The sequence below is a fragment of the Notolabrus celidotus genome, chromosome 17 (genome assembly GCF_009762535.1).
Source record: "Notolabrus celidotus isolate fNotCel1 chromosome 17, fNotCel1.pri, whole genome shotgun sequence".
Taxonomy (NCBI): domain Eukaryota; kingdom Metazoa; phylum Chordata; class Actinopteri; order Labriformes; family Labridae; genus Notolabrus; species Notolabrus celidotus.
In genome coordinates this window covers 16,238,934-16,261,615 of record NC_048288.1, presented here as the reverse complement: position 1 = coordinate 16,261,615, position 22,682 = coordinate 16,238,934, and the positions used below count along the sequence as shown (strand labels likewise).

The 22,682-nt window shown below is 41.7% G+C and overlaps 1 protein-coding gene and 1 long non-coding RNA gene across 3 annotated transcripts in view; one reads left to right on the top strand and one right to left on the bottom strand.

The window, feature by feature from the left end:
• LOC117828608 (partitioning defective 3 homolog) overlaps positions 1-22,682 on the bottom strand; it is a 465,785-nt gene that overhangs the window by 160,872 nt on the left and 282,231 nt on the right. For both annotated transcript variants that reach the window (XM_034705788.1, XM_034705789.1), the window contains exon 15: positions 21,239-21,386. In XM_034705788.1, the coding sequence (XP_034561679.1) occupies positions 21,239-21,386 (148 nt within the window). The remainder of the gene's footprint in view (positions 1-21,238; positions 21,387-22,682) is intronic.
• On the top strand, positions 10,658-12,839 carry LOC117828609. Its single transcript, XR_004634459.1, has 3 exons — positions 10,658-10,771; positions 11,946-12,056; positions 12,712-12,839. It is a non-coding gene; the product is annotated as an uncharacterized LOC117828609 (long non-coding RNA).

Genomic DNA, 22,682 nt, shown 5'->3' with positions numbered 1-22,682 from the left:
GAGCAAAGTCAATACGCAACGTGATAAAACCTCCAATTAGTGATAACAAAGTTTGATCAAATCTGACGAGACAATGTGTGTACATTCTGAAGCAAAGTCAAACATGCACAGATACTCCTCTTTGTGTAAGCTCAATCATTCATCTCAGTAATTACTAAGATAATACTGTAAACAGAGATAACCACAGGCTACATAATCAAGAAGAAAATGACTTCAAGTCTGAAGGACAGAATTGTTTCTCAAAAAGTGGACATTGCGTTACCTATGAGGTACATTTTGCAATTGGTGCATGCAAACAAAGATGTTGCATGACAAGACAAAATCTGCAAGATGGAAGGGCTTATGGAAAAACACAATAATGGGTAGCATGGACACAAATGATAAGGGCAAAGTCATCACTTTAGAGTCCCAGGGTGATATGGTATCCGCTATCCACAGCCAAGTCCCTTAATGCCACTGTGAAAAGTTGTAGAGCAAAGTAGTTTTACTCATTCTCCTTTACTGTTCTCCAAGGGCAAATATGAGCAGGAGAAGAGCTCCCCTGATCTGTATTCTCTCCTGCCTGACCCTCCCCGCTGAGGACTTCTTTGAATCGCTTCTTTTCTGCTCCTCAGGAGTCAAAGTCAATGGGAAAAGTGCTGCTGAGGCTGACACTCAGCTCCAAGGGCAGGAGAAGGCTTGTTCAGCGGCATATGAAGTGGCATTACAGTACAGAGGTGGCGGAATCACTGCAAATGTAACAGTGGGTGACTTCAGTATGAACGTGGGTAATTTAAAAAAAAACTGGAATTAAAGTAAAGACGTTTAAAAGATCAGGATTTAACTGCACACCTGCTTGCTATTAAAACAAGGTTTGCAGAAATGCTGGACTTCCTGATCTTTGCTTTTGTTTCCATTATTGGAGAGCCATTTTGCTAATTTAATAGCTTCAGAACAATTGTGTGTAATCACTAGCAGCAGACAACAATATTTACCCTGGCAGGATTCCAACATGAATCTGAGAGGCATTTAATTTAACTGGGGGCCAGACAAACGATAAATGCTTTACCGGGGAAGTAAACCTGACCACCAATCAACTCAGCAATGAGCCGTGTTAGTTTTGTTCTTTGCAGAGAAAAAAAAAAAAAAGAAATGAAAGATACAAAACAAAACAGCTGTGCAGGAAGGGGGTGAGAAACAACAGCAGGTTAAGAAAGGTCGGACTAAAAGAGTACTGAAGTCAAACAGAAATAAGGCTGATCCCTTTTTCTTCCAAAACCTGAACTTTTAATTGCAGCATGGCTTGAAAACTTCTCCTGCTCCTGTAACTTTTGCATCTACTAATTGATTATCTTGGAAGCTTCATCCTTTTGTCTATCATCTAAACCAGTTAAGATGCCTGCCAACATGGTGCAGGTGAAATGAAGGCCATTTCTCACTCGGGCAGCTTGACGGAGAACCATGGGTAATTGAATTTAGCCTGTACTGTAAATCAGCTGGACTGGAGTAATGACAGTGAGAAACTGCAGGAAGTTGGGTGGACTAAACTGGACCTTTTCCTTTCAAAGCAGGCAGACTAAGAAGTTGGGAGTTAAATTGTGACTGTTTCAATGTTTACAATTCTTATTTTCTATCTTTTACACCATCACATCACCTTTTGCTGTAAACCAGAAACTATAAAGGCAAGAAAGAGTTACATTTAAAAGTAGTTTTTGGATACTAGCAATGGATGAAGGCTAATAATATTAGGTTACTTGGTTAAAACGCTCCCTTGCTCACCCTGAAGTGACGGTGGCCTTCGGGAAAAGAAGCTCCTGTGATGCATAATAAGTATCATCCTCCATCTGTCAAGTTTGTACCATCAAAAACATCCATCAATACAAATTGTTTCGTACTCAACAACCACTCTTTTATTCTTAATCTTACAACCACTGCATTTCTACTGGACACTCACTAAGTACAAAAACACGTATGTTCTAGTTTATTCGTTCTGTGCTGCTGTAGAAACATGGCAGTAGGAGGGGAACCACTATTATGTGGACATCAAATTATAGTAATATTCAAGAAATTATCATGAACTGTATAAGAAATGGACGTAGTATCAGTGACGTCACCAATCTGTTTCTGAAGCTTTTTTTTTTACTAAATCTAGAGGTTTCACACTGTCAGGTGTTTTAGAACTTAAGCAGGGTACACACCACAAGATAATTGGAACCATTTTTGGCCATATCCCCCCCCCTTAGAACAAAAGCCAGCAATGTTTAGATTTGATGTTTTGAAGTCACATGGAATGAAACGAGATGCAAGCTCACCAAAGAAAGAAGCACAACAAATGCAGCCATGGTGACAAAAGCAAACTTGTAAAAGTTATATGGATGACAGATATGGAGTTTGGACTTTTTGTGTCTTGTAAAACATGCCACAATCAAACTGACAAGCAGAGGAGTTGGACAGAAAAAATGGCCGCAAGAGATGTATGGTGATTTCTGAATAGATGTCTTTATATGTTATATTATTTATAGATGTCTTATTTTGGTGATAGGTCAGCTGAAGAAAAACATGACATGTAGGGAGGGGAGGGTGAGGCTGACATCAAAAGGCTGGGCCCAGAGTAAAAACCTGCAGCATTGCATTGAGGACTACACCTCAGCACATGGGGGCATCTGATTTACAAACTGAGCTAAGTCAGCACCTTGAGTAGAAGAAAAACATACTAATGCAGTGTATTACGAGACCTGTTAATGTAGGATTTGAAAGTATAGTGTGTAAAAGATCCAAATTATGTGCACTGTAATTATTGCTACCTCTAATATTATGATTAAGTCATGCTATTGTCTGATTTGTCCTTTCTCTGTGGTTTAAAAAAAGGCTTCCTATCAGTCACCTTGCTTCCCACATGGTGAAGGGTAGGGGAAGGTTTTCTGAGTGTATTATTTCATGAAAAGTTTCCTGACTGACCCTGGGTTACCTATGTTGCATATCAACTGCAGTGCAGTGCATTGTGATGTATATAAGTTACAACAGTTGATAAGGAGTTTGGTGGTTTTGAGTTCAAATAGTTCAGCTTTGTCCTCAGAGTCCTTGCACAACTCCTGTAAGTCAGTTCCCCAACTCCCCTCCTTCTAAAACCCAGCACTCTGTCGTCAGTCTGCTTTACAGTCAGTTTAATAAAAGTGTGGCAGTGTCAATAAGAGATGCCCTGCGGTTGTGTGTCCACTGGGGCCGTTGTTATATCAGCCTTTACTTTCCTTTAGCTTTTAAGTAGAGTTACCTCTCTGTTGCATCAGACACTGAGGATTTCAACACAGCAGTCACCTGGAACAGGCGCACAGTGTGGTGGTATTGTATCCAGACTTGATGCTTCGTCAAAAGAAGCTCTGCAAAAAGTTGGGTGTGTGTTTTTTATACTCACTACATTTGACATCACATTACTTTGCACTCACAATATGCACTCTCAAAGGCAATCCATTACTTGTGATCACCTTACATTCGCTCTTGTCAGCAGACTACTTTCACTAACAGAGGACATGGTTTTAATTAGAAACTCGGCAAGCTGCCCTCACCTAGCTCTATGAAATATCTCCAGTCAGGACCTCCTGACACGAACAGCCAGCTCTGCAGATGACGAGTTGTAAAAAAGTCCTTTTACTTCTATCTTTGCCAAGTAGCATAAGAACACACACACTAATACAAAGTGGGCAGGTACAGTAGGGGGCATGCCGATGATAAGAAAGATGACAATAAATTGAGAAACTGTGGCACTTGCTTTTCTGCAGCAAGTAGCAGCGAGTCAGCTTAAAGGATAACTGATCAATAGAGCTATACTGGTACAATGAATGGGACTGACAGAGATATTGAGACTTTTAAACATAAACTAAAAATGTATTTATTCAATCTGGCTTTTATGTAGGGTTTAACAATTTTATTACTTACCTTTTACTGTAGTATTGACTTAAATGTTGCTTTACTATTTTAGTAATTGTAACTGTTATCTTATTATATTTTATGTATTAATTAATTAATGTAATTATTTTATTTATCTACTCAGTTTTATTGATATTTTTAGCCTTAGTTTTATTTTCAACTCTTATACTTACCCTTTTTAAATCTGTTTATTTTAACTATTTGTATTCTTAATTTTGATGCTTATTTTAATTACACAATTTTATTTTGGGTGTGCATTAGTCTCTATTTTATTTTATTTCACTATCTTATTTTATTTTTTTGTATTATTATTATTATTATTATTATTATTATTATTATTATTATTATTATGATCTTCCCCTCATATATGTCTTGCCATTGTTTAATTTCTGTTTCTTTCTTGTTTTTCAATTGCTGTAAAGTACTTTAAGTTGCATTTGATTTGTATGAAAGGTGCTATATAAATAAAGCTTGATTGATTGATTGATTGATTTATGGATTTATGGATTGATTGATTGATTGATTGATTGATTGATTGATTGATTGATTGATTGATTGATTGATTGATTGATTGATTGATTGATTGATTGATTGATTGATTGGCAATATCAAATCAGTTTTCATCAGACCAAAATAAAAAAAAACAAGATGATTGTATGTCAAAGATAAGGAGCCAACACCAGATTGAGGGAAAGGGCAAAAGGAGAGAAAGGAGACTTTTTTGGCACTTTCAGTGGCGATTTGGCGCAGTGAGGTGTGATGGAGATACTCAGTTATTGTTTTAACACCATTGTCTTTTACCAACCATTCACAGCTGGCAAGAAGAGGAAAAAGGGGCAGGTGTTAAAGCCAACAGAAACACTTCATCCTCTGCCAAATGGAGCGACGGTGCAATGTTTTTTGAGCCAGAACTAGCTGTCGATGAAAGAGGTTAAAAGGCTATTATAAGGGAGATTATTCTGAATGTATGACCTTCAGAAAGAAAACAAGATTGTTAGCCAGGAGATTCACTTCTTCAGACAACAACTTTCTTTATGTTTGTTAATAATAATGCCTGTTTTGTGACTGTTTGGCAAAATATGGAAACACATCATGTCGGGGTTTAAATATGGTCACCACTGTTGCCTCTTACAACCACACCTTGTTGACTTAATTGGTCTCTCTACTATGCAACGCTTCCTCTAGCTTCTGTAATACTCCATATTGTTTTTATACAAATTACATAGCATAACCTTGCAATATGAATAGGTAAGTGCAAACAGTGTGAACATTATTATGTCTTGTTTGTTGCCTCATTTGATGTTCCTCCAGGGTTGTCTACATTATTCTCTCAGAGGGTCATCTAAGTCGACTTTCGCCCTTCAGAGTGACTCAACTTTTTCCTTCTTAGTGCTTCCTCCTCCTAATGACACTACAGCAAAAACAACCACAAGCATCTGAACCTGAGTACTGTCAATGCAATGACCGTTTCCATGAAAACCCCTTGGCTGCTATCTTGACTGTTATCAAAATGCTGTTATAAAAATGCTTTTATTCAGCCTGTGATGACCTCTGTGATCCTGAGAACACTTGAGCCTTTCATACTCTCAGTCGGAGGCATGAAAGCTACAAAACAGAAATATCACGATGCTGTCACACATAAGTCAGCAGTCACAAACGTATCTCAGAGAGACGTGCACCAGGTCACATGGGGATAAATATTGCCCACTTTTTGATTTATGGTTCAGAGAGGTTGGTTCTATCACAAAGAGGCTCTTGGTGTTTGTCAGAGAGTTTCATGTGATTCATGCAGCTAAGGAAATAGTTCACCAGCAACATGATTGTGCAACTTCTGCCCTGTAACACTGTTATTAAAGCTAGCTTTTTATGAGTCATGTGGACCGAAGCAGATGCACAACGTGCACCAGGCTCAGAACTGTTCGAACCAGACCTCTCAGAAACAAACACAGGCTGTAGGCTGGGATTTATGCAGCAATCATTTTATAATGTGAAGGCTAAATGGGTTCACAGTCAACAGCTGAAACGCATTAAAGCCAAAGTGATTACAGTGGTTGTTAATTTTAATGTTAGAGCATAAAATTTAATATTAAATGTGGTTAGAAGGGAAAAAAAGTCACTGGGGCACAGAAAATGTTGTGAAAAAATGTCATTTGTGCCAATTTAAGCTTGAATGAACTGAGCCGTGAACAAGTTGACGGTCACATATCCCATCTTTCCATTCACTGCCAAGCATGCTATCTATTAAAACATCAGAAAAATGCATGAACAGTTTCAACATTTCAGCTTTATCCCATTAGTGTCCGACTGATTCATAGTCCTGGTCATCCAATACCAACACTTTTTATTGAGTGCTTTTACACAGGGAGTATCCGAGTCTTGAGCCTTATCCTGGTTTTGATCAGATTCAGGATATAGTGTGTGCATGCACATGGAGAAACCTGGTTATTCAAATCCCTGTATGCATGATAAAGACTTGTATCCTGGTTTCTGGTTACTGCATCTTATTAGAGCAGGCGCCTGTGATGTTTATTTTTTACGACACAAACCGTGGCAAATTTGAAATCTGAGAAAAACAGACCACTGTGTCTAATTGCAGGCCTTGCACTAAACGCCAACATGGCGTTGAAGATATGGCGTATCCACCCCATTTCCAGAAACGGGAACAGAGTGTGACAGCAAATATTAAAAATGTCCTCAACTCTAAATCAATAGATCATTTTGACATCATTTGGATTATTTATCCCATCTGAACACCCGGTTTTATTGAATTTTTGCAGATGAAACTCAATTTCATCATATCTCCAGAAGTAAAATGCTCTCATCGCTATCGCCGTGCTTGTTTGGTAATATGTTGATTATGCAGGTAGTCAGCAGCTGACAGAAACTGGGGTAAGGTGTATTACGTATACAAAAACATGGTACTTAAAAACACTGATCAAAACCAGACTACTCAAGCCCATGCAAATGTGTCGATGCATCTCTCGGCCCCCCACTTCAGATGTTTCCATGATATTGAAGCAGAGATGTTCAGCCTCCCTCTGGCAGAGACAGAGACAGAGACAGATGAGTTCTGTGACTCCAGAGGCCACCTGGCTGCATCCATCCACATGGATCACAGCCTCACTCCTCTCTGTCTCTGCCCTCTGACCAAGCGTTGGCCGTTAAAACATTGAGCTGTAAGGTGAGAGGTCACACTAATAGCTCCACTCCATCTTCTTTCTTCTACACTATTTCCTCCATCGCTGTCCATCACACTCTCTTACAGTTCCTCTCTCTTTCAGTGGCACTTTGGCCTATTGATCTGACTGGTGGTGTTGATCCACGCTGCCCTGGCTGGAAGTCTCCTACAAGGAGGGCAACCGCTAATAATGGCTGCCCTCTTTTTATGGGCTAAGTATATAGGCTAAGGATACAATGATGAAAGTCAAAAGGGACTAGTGCCATTTTCTGAGGGCACTTCTTCACCTGTAGCTCAGTTCATTAGTTCACAGCTGAGAAAAAAGTTGACCTTTTAAGGATAAACCAAGAGGAGACATTTAAAGCTGCAGTAGGCAAATATCTCATTATCTCATTAGAACTTTGGTTAAAAAAACAAAACATTGATTTGATATTTGCATGGCACTGGTTGGTGTTTGGTGGGAGGGGCTTAGCAGAATGAAATGAGGTAGGAGAGGGAGAGGTAGAAGTTTTCTACCACTGGGTATGTATGATGCTTACCACTGCATTAAGTTTTGTAAATTGGGGATGACTGTCAAACTGTAAAATAGGTGGAGTGGAGATAAAAATTGAGTTCCCTGAAATACTTGTACATCCATGAAACTAGTGAAAAAACAACTTCAATAAGCACATTATTTTACACTTGTTTATCTTTTGAACCACTTATTTTTTATTTTGAAAAAACAAAAAATATAATCCATAGGCTACATCCTGGGTATTTCATCTATTATTGACTGAACATAGACGGTTGATAACTCCAATGTTAGGATTCTGATGTTGAGGATCTGTACAGAACATCAGACACTGAGAGTGACAGAGGCGTAGAGTTAATCAGGGAACAGGAGCACAGGACTCAATGGCCAGTTGTCTGATTTCTGGGCTTGGGGGTGTTGTCATTAAAGTCCCTGTAAGCAGATAATGATAACATTAGATTGTTCAAGCGAGGCGTCTCAAAATCTCAAAAATTAAACAGATGTCAACAAATCAGCCATGACGGTGCTGCAACAAGGAGATGATTATCTTTGATACGGCATCTGACAAAAATCTGACAATTCTCTGGCATTTGTTATCAGCGTGACAGCACTAAAAAGATTTTCGTGGTCCAGAGGTTAACACAGAAACAGGAGTTGAAGGACAGTCTGCCATCCTAAACTATCATGTTATTTATCCTTTAGATGCACATTTCAGGGAGTGCAATTTTAGACAACCTGAACCTTTTCCTATTAGTAACAATAATGTAGTCTTTACGGTAAGCTTAGCAGGAAAAGCTGTATGCACACATAAAACAACTGTGCAGCTGTTATGGATAATTTCTGTTTAATATGAGGCCACAGGCAAACCACTCATTCAAGAACTGAAAAAACATATCTGCAAAGAAGAAAATAGGGAAGAGAGAAAGTTGAGGGACATGTTTTACTGTATAGACATATACAGTACATAACAGTAGGCTTAAAACTTTCCTTTTCGATAAAGCTTATAGTTAGAGCTGGCTCAGGCTTGGACCAGCTTTTAGTTATGCTGCTATAGGCCTAGACTGCCGGGGGAACTGGTGCACTGACACACTGGGATCCTATCCCACCCCCTTCCCTCCAACCCCCCATCACTTACTTTAACTCTCCCTGTCCCATTGAAAGTTAATAACCATAGACCTTTCTGGAGTCCCTGAGCTCCCTTGTCTCGTAGGTCCCTCTGAGCTGCCGTAGACTCCCCCCTGCTGCGGGCGTTCTGGACTCCAGCTGATAGGGATGTGCTGGACTCAGCTTCTACTACTCGTCTCATCACTATAACCTCTCTCTCTTATTCTCCTCTATCCCTCTTTCAAGACCAAACTCGGTTGAGGCATGATGGCTGTCTAACATGAGTCTGGTTCTGCTCGAGGTTTCTGCCTGTTAAAGGAAGTTTTTCCTCCCCACTGTATCTAGCTAAATACTGCAATGTGCAATGCTCATGATGGATTAAGGTGGGGTCAGACTGAGTCTTACCCTGGTTTGAGGTTGGATCTCTGTTTATAAATAGACATAGAGTGATCTAGACCTCCTATGTTTGTAAAAGCGTTTTAAGATAATGTTTGTTGTGATTTGGCGCTATACAAATAAAGATTGATTGATTGATTGATTGATTCATCGATTGATATGCAGTAAATGTTGGCCTGTGATGAGTTGTTATTCATTTGTTCCCTTAAATCTTAAACAATGGCAAAAATAAGTAAAACTGGTAAGGAACAGATATATAAAGTAGTTTGAAAACAGTTTTTCTTTCATCAATATCTTGAGTTTTACACTTATTATCTAAAATATCAAGTCTCTGCACGTACTTTGCTGTACACATTCTTAAAATCCCAAGTTTACAAAGTTTGCAGCAACACCATTTATGTCACAGACATTTTTTCACTGAGGCATGCTCAAAGCACTTTCAAAAAGTCTGGACATCAAATTAACAAAGGTCACTCTGCTTCATCTCCTGCTCTGATGGCTGAGCAAATAGAAAAGATGAGCCTGCAAACTGTGGAGTGAGGAGACAGCGGGGTCAACTCCTCAGAGGGCGGTCCCACTTTAGCACCATTAAGGGAGACTGTATTGTAGACAGCCTGAGATTTGTGGTCTGTGTGCTTCAATTCTTTCATCCTGACCTTACAATGATAGAAAAATCATCCAAAGTGACAAACCCTCTGTGTTACAAGTCTTTCATTGCCATACTTTTAGCTTTGGCTCATTACACGTCCACAGTATTTTGCACCGTCACCTGCACTGCTCACATTACATCCTGTGAACACCTACTTTCCTGTGTGACACCAGCATGAGCCACCTGACTCCCGCCTCCAGCCTCCCCTCCACTCACTCCCGTGCCAGTCATAGGTGTGCATTCTAATTCAGGCACTCATCCAAATTGCCGCAATCCAAAGAAGAGTCCTCGGGCCTCAATTTTCACCCCAGCATGTGGACTTCACACCCGGTGGCACTTTTCAATTAGACAGAACGGAAGGTGAAGCTGGGTGTGATGCTAACGACCTTTGAATCAGATCCTAGCTGTCACTGTCCCGCTGTGATTTCTCCATAACTCCCAAGTTAATTCACATTTCTCTTCTTATATCTGCTCATTGTTAATTCTGCCAACCCCAAAGGCAAAAGTATGTTGAGAGAGAAAAAAATAAGTGTCAGAAGCTGAATTTATTTGAGCAGAAAGTCAGGAAGAACATGTATGTTCGCCACCTGCTATTGGTGGATGTAGCCACAGGGCTGTGGTGCTCAATATGTGCTGTGTGAAACTAAAGCATCCCATAGTTTACTGAGGCAAACAGGGGATGGGAATACCACTGACTATTGATTAGGAGACTGTGTGCACTCTAAACTACACACACATACGCACACACGCTGAAGACAGTTCTGAATGACAGCCCGAAACACTGGGAAGGTAACAGCAAAGTGCTCCTACAATCAATGTGATGGCACCATTCCAACCTAATAGCATGTCTCCTGTGTCATTTTGTGCTTTTCTTTGGTGTTGCCATGGTTATTATAATTCCTATAATTCATTCAATTGCTCCTATCTCCCCCCCCAGAAGACCTGTTCCTGCTGTTTCAGACAAATAGCAGCAAGCTACCTGTGACTGCTGGGAGCAGATGAGACAGTCCAGCATCTGATCGATACCTGGGTAAGTTGAGATAAGGCATCCATAGGACATGGAAGCTATTTGCTGTCTTTAACAGAAAATGGAGAGCATAGCAGTCACGATGAAATGTTGGCAGAAATATGGAGTTTACAATTTCACTGTATTGACTTGCTGCCGTGTGCAATAACTCACAATCACAGTCGGATTTAATTCGTAGGCAGAAAAAACACTCCATCCCATTTACCTAGAAATCTTGGTCCACTTATAGAAGCAAAGGAGCTGATGTAGTCAGAGAGTTCTTCATCTGTCTTAAAGAAAAAAAACGGCCTCATATTTTGTCAGTAATCACGATTCACTCAAAAGAAAAACGACTTGCTTGCACAAGAGGAAATTAAGTACAACCTGCTGGAGAGTTTGTAAGCCCATGTAGAGTTTCAGTAAGCGTCACATGTCTGGCCTTCATGATTCAGTAATTTAACAGGTCTAAGACACACTCCACATCAAGCTGTCAGTCAAGCCCTGGCGGCTGTGTGCTTCCTGACCTTGCTGAGCCGATCTCAGCATCTGTCCTCGAACCACAACTGTCACATCTCACACGGCAGGCAATATGTCTGAGCCTGGCTGAAATAACATATCGACGAAGATAAAGAGAGCGAAAACAGCAACTGTCCGTCCAGCTGGCAGAAATTTCCATCCTGTGAGAAACATACAGTTCAGTGTGTCCTACTAAGTGATGAGATTGTAGGAGACAGTTCTGAGTAGATGATATTCTTCTAAAGAGTCCATGTTAGCTGGTGTTTTGTTTCAATTAACAGGTGAATGGGTGATTTTATTATCTTGACATTTTGGCGAAATTCTGAAAAATCTAAATAAACCACATGTTTGATGAACTTGAATGAGTAGATTCTGCTTTTAAGATGCAAGGTTATAACTGCCACATGCTCGTTGGCAGGAGATGAGGGACAGAGAGCCAATATTTTTTTCTTCTCATTTGTCTGCACTTACTTCACTTTTATTTATCTGTGCATTAAACAACACACCCATGTTTTAAGATGAAAGTTTTTTTTTTTTTACTATAATAAGAGAAAGTCTTGGTAATTTTAAACCAAAGCTTAATCATGCATAAAAATGATATAATGGCATCAATTGATAGATTTTTCCTGAAGTTTTTGTAATGAAGGTCAAATAACCCTACTATAACCTCTCTGTTTCACAGCAAGTGTGTGAGCCAGGGTCAGTCTGCACCATGATTCTGCTCCATCTGACTGCGTGCGCTGTGCTCCACTGGAAGTGCGTCTGTAGTGTAGCAGGTCGCAGATCAAAGCAGGTGGAGTTATCAGATTATAAAAGATGACGCAATAGGTAACAACATTCTGACAGGTTACTGAGGTTGATTTACAGTTCGTTTGGATATGATTCAATGATTTTTGTAGGACTACCAAGGGAGTGTGCCCTACATGATAAGTCTATTTTTCCTCATGTTGAAGTATGTTTGATGTTTAGATTTATGCAGTACTGTGCTGTTACATACAGACAAAGGTAAAAGCTCAAGTTGAGATCGACTTCGATCAGAGATTTGTGACTTCCTGTCCAGGTCGATGTCCTCTGTTCAACTTTGCAAATGTTGGACGCAGGCCCTGTCAAAAATACAGCACATAACTTTAGCAGAGTGTGAGGTCCCTAGTCTCCTCCCCTCCCTTTTCTTCTGTTTCCCTTTCCCTGTGTGTTTTACTGGTGTTCCTGCTCACCTGGAGATGGGGGTTGACTCAACCAAGTTGCTGCAATCAAGTCTGCTCACCTGCTGCTAATCATCAATCAAACCACCCACTCTGTCTGCACTACTTAAGCCCGGCTCAGTTCTCCACTCATAGCCAGATCATCCGTTTACCCAGCTTGGTATTCAGCTCAGGCCCTTCTTGAGAAGTGTTTTTTGAACTCAGTTTTCAGTGAAAAGAACTAACATTGTCTCTTCCTGTGACCAGATCCTCCAGCAACCCACTTCAACCAAACGCCCAGCGCCTCAACCACAGCCAGCCAGCCACTCACCATCTGCAACACTCCTGAACTCCACCTGCACTGCCTCTTATTAAAACCCTGTTTCTAAATTTCATCCCTGCCTCCATTTGTGTCTGAACTGTGGGTCCTAACCCTGATTCGTTACAACACAGAGCAGGGTGAAGAGTTGCTCCTGTAATGGATTTGAGACGTAGGGGCATTTTCGCGCGGATCATCTCCAGAGCATGCAGCAAGAAGAAGGTGATGCAGACCCTCCCTGAGGAATCTAGGGGTCTGTTCTTGTCACTTTAAGGCTCATTCTGGAGTTTTAAGTGTCTGTCAACATCACAGAAAGAAAATCTTAGGGAATAAACCTTTGAGCTAAAAGTAGGATACTTTATACAAACGCATACAGTGTTACTTCGCTCATTTCAAGGCCGCCAAACTCTACTGATATCAACAGTAATTTTACCTTGCAGGGCTGGGAGAGGCTGGTCTCCTGCTGCCTCGATCATTAAGTGTTTGTTTTTTTTTGAGGATTTTGGTGTTGTTTCAAATCCAAAAACAAATGTATGTAACAAACACTAACGTATGAAGACTTGCCAACTGAGACAGTGGCAGGCCAGTATCTTCTGTGCTCTGTGTGTGACATGAAAACAACAGTTTTTGTCTGTTGAGGATATAGCTTCAAAGGGAATGAGATAACAGCTGCATTTGGCGTAAAAAAAAAAGGGGTCTCGCTTTGACAAAAAAGTCTATCTCAGTGGGGTTACTTTCCTCTGAGTAACAAAGTTAGCCTCCCACTGGGGGAACAAACACATTCAGTAGATATACTGAGCATTCACTCACAGGAATAATGTTGCAGCCATCACAGCATATGTTAAAGCTGCAAAAAAAAAAAGTAAAAACAGGGCCCTGGATAAAAAAAAATCTGTTTTTTAGTACCATGCTAAATATGAGCGAAATGGGGTCAAATACACAGTAATTGCAAGAATGCCAGAAAAATTCCTGACCCTTGGGAGCAGTATATTCCTGATTCCTCTTCTCAGGTGCTGAATTTCACCTCATGAATATAAACTAAACTCTGACAGCTCCAGAAATCTGAATAACAGAACTGTGTTGGTTTAGAAATGATGAAGACCTGTCAACGAACGTAGGCGCAGGTTAATGAGGGCAAGACTCAGAGGCAGCCTCGAGACAGAAATAACCAAGAACTGACATCTTCTTGCTGCTAGACAAGCCGAGTCAAAGATGTGAGACTCTGAGACTGTGATAACTTACTGCTTTATCACCCACCCCCCCCCACCCCCACCCAAAACTTTTCCACTTGGCTCATTTGACTCCCACTCTGCAGGATGAGATGAGTGTTGGGTGCCCTTGAAGTTTCAATGGCAAGAAACTTTTCCATCAGTGTGCCCACAGTTGCCACTTATGATCACAGGAGCGCTCAGAAAAAGACTCCCTCGAAGGAGCCGGCGGAATAAATAAGCCAAACTGAGAGGAAAACCCAACCAATTTGGGAACATTTGATTTGGGAAGGAGGAGAAAGACGAGATGAAAGAGGTAAAAATAAAAAAGAAGGGGAGAGAGAGGAAGGGAGAGACAGAGGGAGACAGAGTGTCAGGGGCAAGCCCTATTGATCTGGAGGCTTAATTAACCATCAGATGCCTCTGACACAGCCTCTGATCTTCTGTGATCAGTGGCAGAGTGGCACCGCGCTGGGGGAGATAGGGGGAAAGAAACGGGATAACCAATGGGATAAGGGCAGAGAGGGAAAAAGTGTGGATCATTGACAGATTACAAATTCACTCCATCCAGGCAGAGGAAGGTAGACGTGTGATGGAGTTGGGGGAGGGGAGGAAAGGGGAGAAGCAGGCCGTCTGTTTTCCACCTCAACATTATGTACAAAGAAGACAAAATTGGGGAGTGACAGAGTTTTCACTTAACGGGTAGAGGAGACAGTAACAGAGACAAACTGACTGCCAGGTAAATGATGGAGCCAACTGTAATTCATCACTGTTTCTTTTGTTTTGTATTATTTTATCCGAGTGTCCATTCATCCTTTTACAAATGTATTTTGTAATTTCTCTTTATGTCTTATGTATATTGTGTGTACTGTTTTGTGTTTGCCCTGCCTTTATTGTTTTTTCACCTGTGACTTTAATGTATCACCTGTTCCTCTATAACCCCGGTGTGTAAGAGTTGTCTCCCCCTGTCCTCAAAGCCAGTTTGCTCCTCGACCCTTACTCTAAAGGCTGATTTATTCTTCTTTTGTGTTATTTGCTGCAAAACAGAAAAAACGCGAGATGATAATGTTTATCCTCTCATGTCCCGATTGATCACGTGAGTTTCTGAAAGATCTCGTCTGTTGAATTGTCACAGGGAAATCATACACAGGGTTCCCACTCTTTGCCAGAGATCATTTTCCAGGACATTTTTATTGATGATCAAGCTGGTATGACAGTCTAAATTTAGTTCCTAATTTAGCTCCTAAATAGTCTAATATGTTCCTCTCAGTGGAAGTCTACAATGAAAGACATGTAGTTTATGGCTATCAATGAAATCATCTCTTACATCCTTAAAAATTATGGCAAATTGATAATAGAATAATGCAACCACAGCTGTACAGCACTTCACTTTATTAGTGCAACCAAGTAACAATGATGGGCAACATCTCAGCTTTCTCTTTTCTCAAAAATATAAAATGAGCTAAGAAAAAAACAAAAGAGCCTGCAAAGGAATCAGGAAGCTGCCTTACTGAAATAATTAAATAATAGTAATGATCAGAGGATCAGTGCATTAATGACCTAAATAGAACTGAATGACAAAAATGGCCATATGACCAAATGTTTCTCAACTCAACTCAAACTCAAAATATACCTGCTTAATCATGATATTCATCCTGCTAAGTGGTCGATATAAAACAAAGCAAATGTCACATTTTTTTATTTGAGTTACCGTAAACTCTGAAAAAATCATACTGGTGTAAAGACGCACTCTGTATTTGAAGATCTCTCAGAGATTTAAAAAAATGTAAACTGTCTTCCTGCATGGCGATGTCTATTATGATCAGGGATGTCTACAACGTGGAGTTTCTGTGCAGCTGTGTCGCTCTTTTTGTTCCGTTTGTTTTCACTATCGGGAGTTTGCACTCCTACTAGCTAGAGCAGGGGTTCTGAAACTTTTTGGAGCCAGAGACCCCTTACAGGTGAGAAAATTGTCTAAGGACCCCCTCATAATTGTAACACAGATTAAGCACATTAGTGATGTGTCATGATCAAAAGCTGCGGCTCTGAGAGCTGATGCTTTATAGTGAATCAGAAGAGCCGGCTCGCATCGAGACAAAGCCGGCTCCAAGTTTTTCCCCTTTAGCTGCTTAGCTCTCTCAGTGCTCAGTCCCAGCTTGGCTCACAGCAGGACTTCGTTTTGATTGGTCAGCATGGCGGCCATGCGGCCAATCACACGTGAGGATAGAGGATACAGGTGATGGAGGGGAGGCTGTGTATCCTGGCTTCATCTGATCCTTCAGAGTAAGTCTTCTTGAAGACCGGGCAAATACTCACTGAGAGGAGAAATCAGATCAGCTCATCCAAGCTGAGGCATCTGATTTTTCTCAATGCCAACCAATGGAGGACTCAAGTTTAGTCCTGGTTCTGTTTGCTTGAGTTTGGTTCTGGTTCTGGTTCTGTTTGCTCGAGTTTGGTTCTGGTTCTGTTTGCTCGAGTTTGGTTCTGGTTTCTTTTTACTTGAGTTTGGTTTGGTTCGGTTCTGGTCTGGGTCTGGTTCGGTTCTGGAACTGTTCTGGTTCGGTTCTGGAACGGTTCTGGTTCGGTTCTGGTACGGTATTGGTATGGTTCTGATTCGGTTCTGATACGGTTCGGTTCTGGTTCAGTTATGATACGGTTCTGGTTCGGTGCTGGTTCGGGTCTGGTTCAGTTATGATACAGTTCTGGTTCGGTTCTGTTCTGGTTTGGTTCTGGTACGGTTCCGGTATTGTTCCGGTTCGATTCTAGTACGTTCTGGTTCGGTTCTGGTTTGGTTCTGGTACGGTTCTGGTTCAGTTATGATACGGTTCTGGTTCGGTTCGGTTCGGTTTAGGTACGGTTCTGGTTCGGTTCTAGTACGTTCTGGTTTGGTTCTGGTACGGTACTGGTATGGTTCTGATTCGGTTCGGTTCTGGTTCAGTTATGTTACGGTTCTGGGTCGGTTCTGGTTCGTGTCTGGTTCAGTAATGATACAGTTCTGGTTCAGTTCGGTTCTGGTTCGGTTCTGTTCTGGTACGGTTCCGGTACGGTTCTGGTTCGGTTCTAGTAAGTTCTGGTTCGGCTCTGGAACGGTAATGGTATGGTTCTGATTCGGTTCGGTTCTGGTTCGGTTCTGGTTCGGTTCCGGTTCGGTTATGGTACGGTTCTGGTTCGGACCGGTTTGGGTCTGGTTTGGTTATGATTGGGTTTGGTTCTGGTTCTGTTTGCATGAGTTTGGTTCTGGTTCTTGTTCTGTTTACTCAAGTTTGGTTCTGGTTCTGATTGCTTGAGTTGGTTCTGTTTCTGTTTACTTGAGTTGGGTCTTGTTCTGTTTGCTTGAGTTCGGTTCTGGTTCGGTTTGGTTCTGTTACGGTTCTGGTTCGGTTCTGTTCTGGTACGGTTCTGTTCTGGTTCGGTTCTGGTACGGTACTGGTATGGTTCTGGTATGGCTCTGATTCTGTTCGGGCTCGGTTATGGTTCAGTTCTGGTACAGTTCTGGTTTGGTTCTGGTTCGGGTCTGGTTCGGTTCTGGTTCGGTTTTGCTTGGGTTTGGTTCTGGTTCTAATCCTAACCCTAATCGCAACCCTAACCCTAACCCTAATCCTAACCCTAACCCTAACCCTAACCCTAATCCTAACCCTAACCCTAACCCTAATCTTAACCCTAACCCTAACCCTAACCCTAACCCTAATCCTAACCCTAACCCTAACCCTAATCCTAACCCTAACCCTAACCCTAATCTTAACCCTAACCCTAACCCTAACCCTAATCCTAACCCTAATCCTAACCCTAACCCTAATCCTAATCCTAACCCTAATCCTAACCCTAACCCTAACCCTACCCCTAACCCTAATCCTAACCCTAACCCTAACCCTAACCCTAATCCTAACCCTAACCCTAACCCTAATCCTAACCCTAACCCTAACCCTAATCCTAACCCTAACCCTAACCCTAATCTTAACCCTAACCCTAACCCTAACCCTACCCCTACCCCTACCCCGATTCCTAACCCTAACCCTAACCCTAATCCTAATCCTAACCCTAACCCTAATCCTAACCCTAACCCTAACCCTAACCCTAATCCTAACCCTAATCCTAATCCTAACCCTAATCCTAACCCTAACCCTAATCCTAACCCTAACCCTAACCCTAACCCTAACCCTAATCCTAACCCTAACCCTAACCCTAACCCTAATCCTAACCCTAACCCTAATCCTAACCCTAACCCTACCCCTAACCCTAATCCTAACCCTAACCCTAATCCTAACCCTAACCCTAACCCTAACCCTAACCCTACCCCTACCCCTAATCCTAACCCTAACCCTAATCCTAACCCTAACCCTAATCCTAACCCTAACCCTAACCCTACCCCTAATCCTAACCCTAACCCTAACCCTAATCCTAACCCTAACCCTAACCCTAATCCTAATCCTAACCCTAACCCTAACCCTAACCCTAATCTTAACCCTAACCCTAACCCTAACCCTAACCCTAATCCTAACCCTAACCCTAACCCTAATCCTAACCCTAATCCTAACCCTAACCCTAACCCTAATCCTAACCCCAACCCTAACCCTAACCCTAGCCCTACCCCTAACACTAACCCTAATCCTAACCCTGACCCTAATCCTAATCCTAACCCTAACCCTGACCCTAATCCTAACCCTAACCCTAACCCTAATCCTAATCCTAACCCTTACCCTAACCCTAACCCTTATCCTAACCCTAACCCTAACCCTAATCCTAACCCTAATCCTAATCCTAACCCTAAACCTAATCCTAATCCTAATCCTAACCCTAACCCTAACCCTAATCTTAACCCTAACCCTAACCCTAACCCTAATCCTAACCCTAACCCTAACCCTAACCCTAATCCTAACCCTAATCCTAACCCTAACCCTAACCCTAATCCTAACCCCAACCCTAACCCTAACCCTAGCCCTACCCCTAACACTAACCCTGACCCTAATCCTAATCCTAACCCTAACCCTAACCCTGACCCTAATCCTAACCCTAACCCTAACCCTAATCCTAATCCTAACCCTAACCCTAACCCTTATCCTAACCCTAACCCTAACCCTAATCCTAACCCTAATCCTAATCCTAACCCTAAACCTAATCCTAGCCCTAACCCTAATCCTAGCCCTAACCCTAACCCTAATCCTAATCCTAACCCTAACCCTAATCCTAACCCTAATCCTAATCCTAACCCTAACCCTAAACCTAATCCTAGCCCTAACCCTAATCCTAGCCCTAACCCTAATCCTAACCCTAAACCTAACCCTAATCCTAACCCTAATCCTAGTCCTAACCCTAACCCTAATCCTAGCCCTAATCCTAACCCTAATCCTAACCCTAATCCTAGACCTAACCCTAATCCTTACCCTAACCCTAATCCTAGCCCTAACCCTAATCCTAACCCTAACCCTAATCCTAGCCCTAATCCTAACCATAATCCTAACCCTAACCCTAATCCTAACCCTAATCCTAACCCTAGCCCTAATCCTAGCCCTAACCCTAACCCTAGCCCTAACCCTAACCCTAATCATAACCCTAACCCTAATCCTAACCCTAATCCTAACCCTAACCCTAACCCTAATCCTAACCCTAACCCTAATCATAACCCTAATCCTAACCCTAACCCTAATCCTAGCCCTAACCCTAAGCCTAATCATAACCCTAACCCTAATCCTAACCCTAACCCTAACCATAACCCTAATCACAACTCTAACCCTAACCCTGATCTTAACCTTAACCTTAATCACTACCCTAGCCCTAACCTAACCCTAATCACTGAGCTTGAGTACAGTAACTGAGCTCTCAATCTGCAGAGAAAGTTGTGAGGCACAGACCCCCAAGTTCTCTGCCCGACTCCACTGGTCACACTATAACTTAAATATAAGACTCTTTGAATCAAAAGAGCACTCTACAAGGTTAATGTACCATCAAACTAGACAATATACCCCTGTTTTCTGTGAATGCATGGTTATGAAGTAAAGGAGAAAAGATGTGAAAAAAGTTTGCAGTGTCGCTGTCTTTTCCAGCACAGCATGCACTCAACATTCAGTGAATGGGGATGTGTTTTGTTAATTGGGTCAGGTCGCACGCAGTCAAGGTGGAATAATTTTCCGGGGCTATATGTGATTTTCCAGGACATTTGACTTTTTCTCCCATTTTCCAGGTTTTCCAGGACGTGTGGGAACCCTGCATACATGGTGTGGTATGGAATCATCTAGTGTATGTGTTCAGAGGAATGTCATGTTAAACATTGTAATGTCCTTATTTGCATTATCAGGGATATGAAGTTGGGGGGGGGGGTTCTGTGTGCTACAATCAAGAAGTTGGCAGCTTTTTTAAGATGACAAAAAAAATTGCTGCAAACAGCAAAAAAAAAAGTCTGCCAATGAGAAGAACAAAGATGTCTTACCTTTGGAGCAGCCAAATATTGAGTATGGTAAAGGAGCATTATTTATTTCAAGAAAGCAGCATTGGGAACAGACGGTTAACCAGAAATAAACTAAAAGGTTATTTGAAGTTTAAGGATGGGTAATAAACAGGGATGTGAAGCAGAAAAAAAGAGACAAGAAGCATGGGATTGAGGTGAAGTAAAGGCAATGTAAAAGGAGAACAAGAGCATGACATCCACCAGTGAGCTGATGTACACTCTATAATCCCCCACATACATGCCCTCCCTTCTCTGATGCAATCACCTTCAGCTCCTACATGTTTGCATATGTGAAAGGTCCATCGATGTTGAGATGACAGCAGTGACTGGCCGAGGATTGAATTGCCAATTCTAATACACCTGAGGAGATGAGATCTGAGCGTGCTGATGTCAACTGCGTCGAATGGGAATTGAACCGAGTGAAGCCAGTTGGGAGAGGATTGAAGGGAGTGAGGATTGGAGATGACGTTAATCCCTGAGAGGTTTGAATAGTGAAATAGCGTACCTTGGGATGCAGGGTGATGGGGGGGCGATTAGGGTTTGAAGGTAATGCTGGTTGGGGGTTTGAGGAAACACATCAGAGGAGCTTGGTTGGAGTTAGAATTGATCAGAGGATGTCAGTTAACAGAGAGCACAAGTTCAAAGAAAAAATACATCCAAGGAGCTGGAGGTCAGCAGGTCAACCACACTTCCCATCGAGGTGAATTGGGAGTGACTGACAAAAAGCGATCATTCAATTTGTGGAGTCACTTTGCCACAAAGGTTGGAAAAGACTCAAAGGTCCTAAGTGGGAAGGTGGGAGAAAAGTGCTGATATATGACTCACCAGCGCGTCCGAGGATATTAGTCCGAGGTGTAGAGAGGTTGTCCAAGTCTTCAATGGTGTCGTACAGGGAGTGTGAAATCCGGCGCTCGTGGCTGTCCAGTAAAGAGTTTGCTGAATGCTCTGATACAGAAGCACTGCTGGGTGTTTCCTACAGAGACAAGACAGAGAAGGAAAAATCAGGAGACTTACGAAAAGAGTCCCAATCAATTCGTACATGTCGCCTGACAAATAGTATTGTCTGAAAAAAAACACTTCAAGTTTTTTAAATTGTATTTGGCATTTTTACATGTATCTGAGTTCCTTTTTTTATATTTGTAGAATTTAACTCACATGAGTGACACAGTCTGTCCAGGCCTATGGTTAACTTACTGGAATTGCCCTTAAACAGGCCAATAGAAAAATGATGGTACCCATATACATTTGTGGTAAATTGACTTTTGTAACCAAAATGTTTGAGTGATTCATAAAAAAATACAATTACTGTTCCTACATCGACATTTAACAGAATATAGTCAAATTTGCTGTCACCATATTTAGCAACTGGTGATACTTTTCTACAAATATGACAGCATGTAAGACCATAAGTGACCTACATTTAGAAATATTAATTCATTACTAGGGATGGGCATTTCAAGCCAAAATACTATTGGATAATCATTGGCATCTATTCAACGATTTTTCGAATAATCCCCCCCACCACAGACACAAACACACACACACACACCTCCCATTAACAGCTCGTTTGTGTGGCAATTACGTTAACCAGCAGCAGGACTAGTTGCTGCTAGTAGAGGGCACTGACAGTGTCTGTCTCGATCTTTATGTCGGTGTTTCTGTGATGCTGCAGCGTGGCGTGTATGTTTAAATTTCACAGCCATGCTCAGTCTCTGGAAATACGTTTGAAGCATAGACAGTATAAATAATGGACGTAGTATTCGTGACGTCACCCATCTGTTCCTGAGCGCTGTTTTGAAGCCAATCGATGGCGGCAGCCATATTGGTAATGTGGAACTCAACCAGGCATAGTGTGACATAAAGAGGCAGAGTTTGAGCCTCCTCGCCAACAGCTATGTGTTCCTGTCCGGGAGTCATGTCAGTCATGTCCTTATTTGGGCAAAAACTCGTAATCTTAATATCTCCTGAACCGTTGCGTTAGAAAAAAAATCACACAGTGTGTGCCAATAGAGAAATTATCTACCTAGAGCCAAACCTTTTTTTGAACCAGGCTGTAAACATGTTTATTAATGCTGCAAAGATCGCCTTTTTTAAATTGGTGTCTATGTTGTTTCTGGTGTTTTTGCAGCCAGCCTCAAGTGGATTCTCGATGAATTGCAGTTTATAGCTCTTCTGCATGGGCTTCATAGTTTGAGACTGGAGGTTGCCGCTTGGTTTGATGTTGTGTAAGATTCAGAAACGAAGAAAATCGCTGCGACTGTCGCAAATG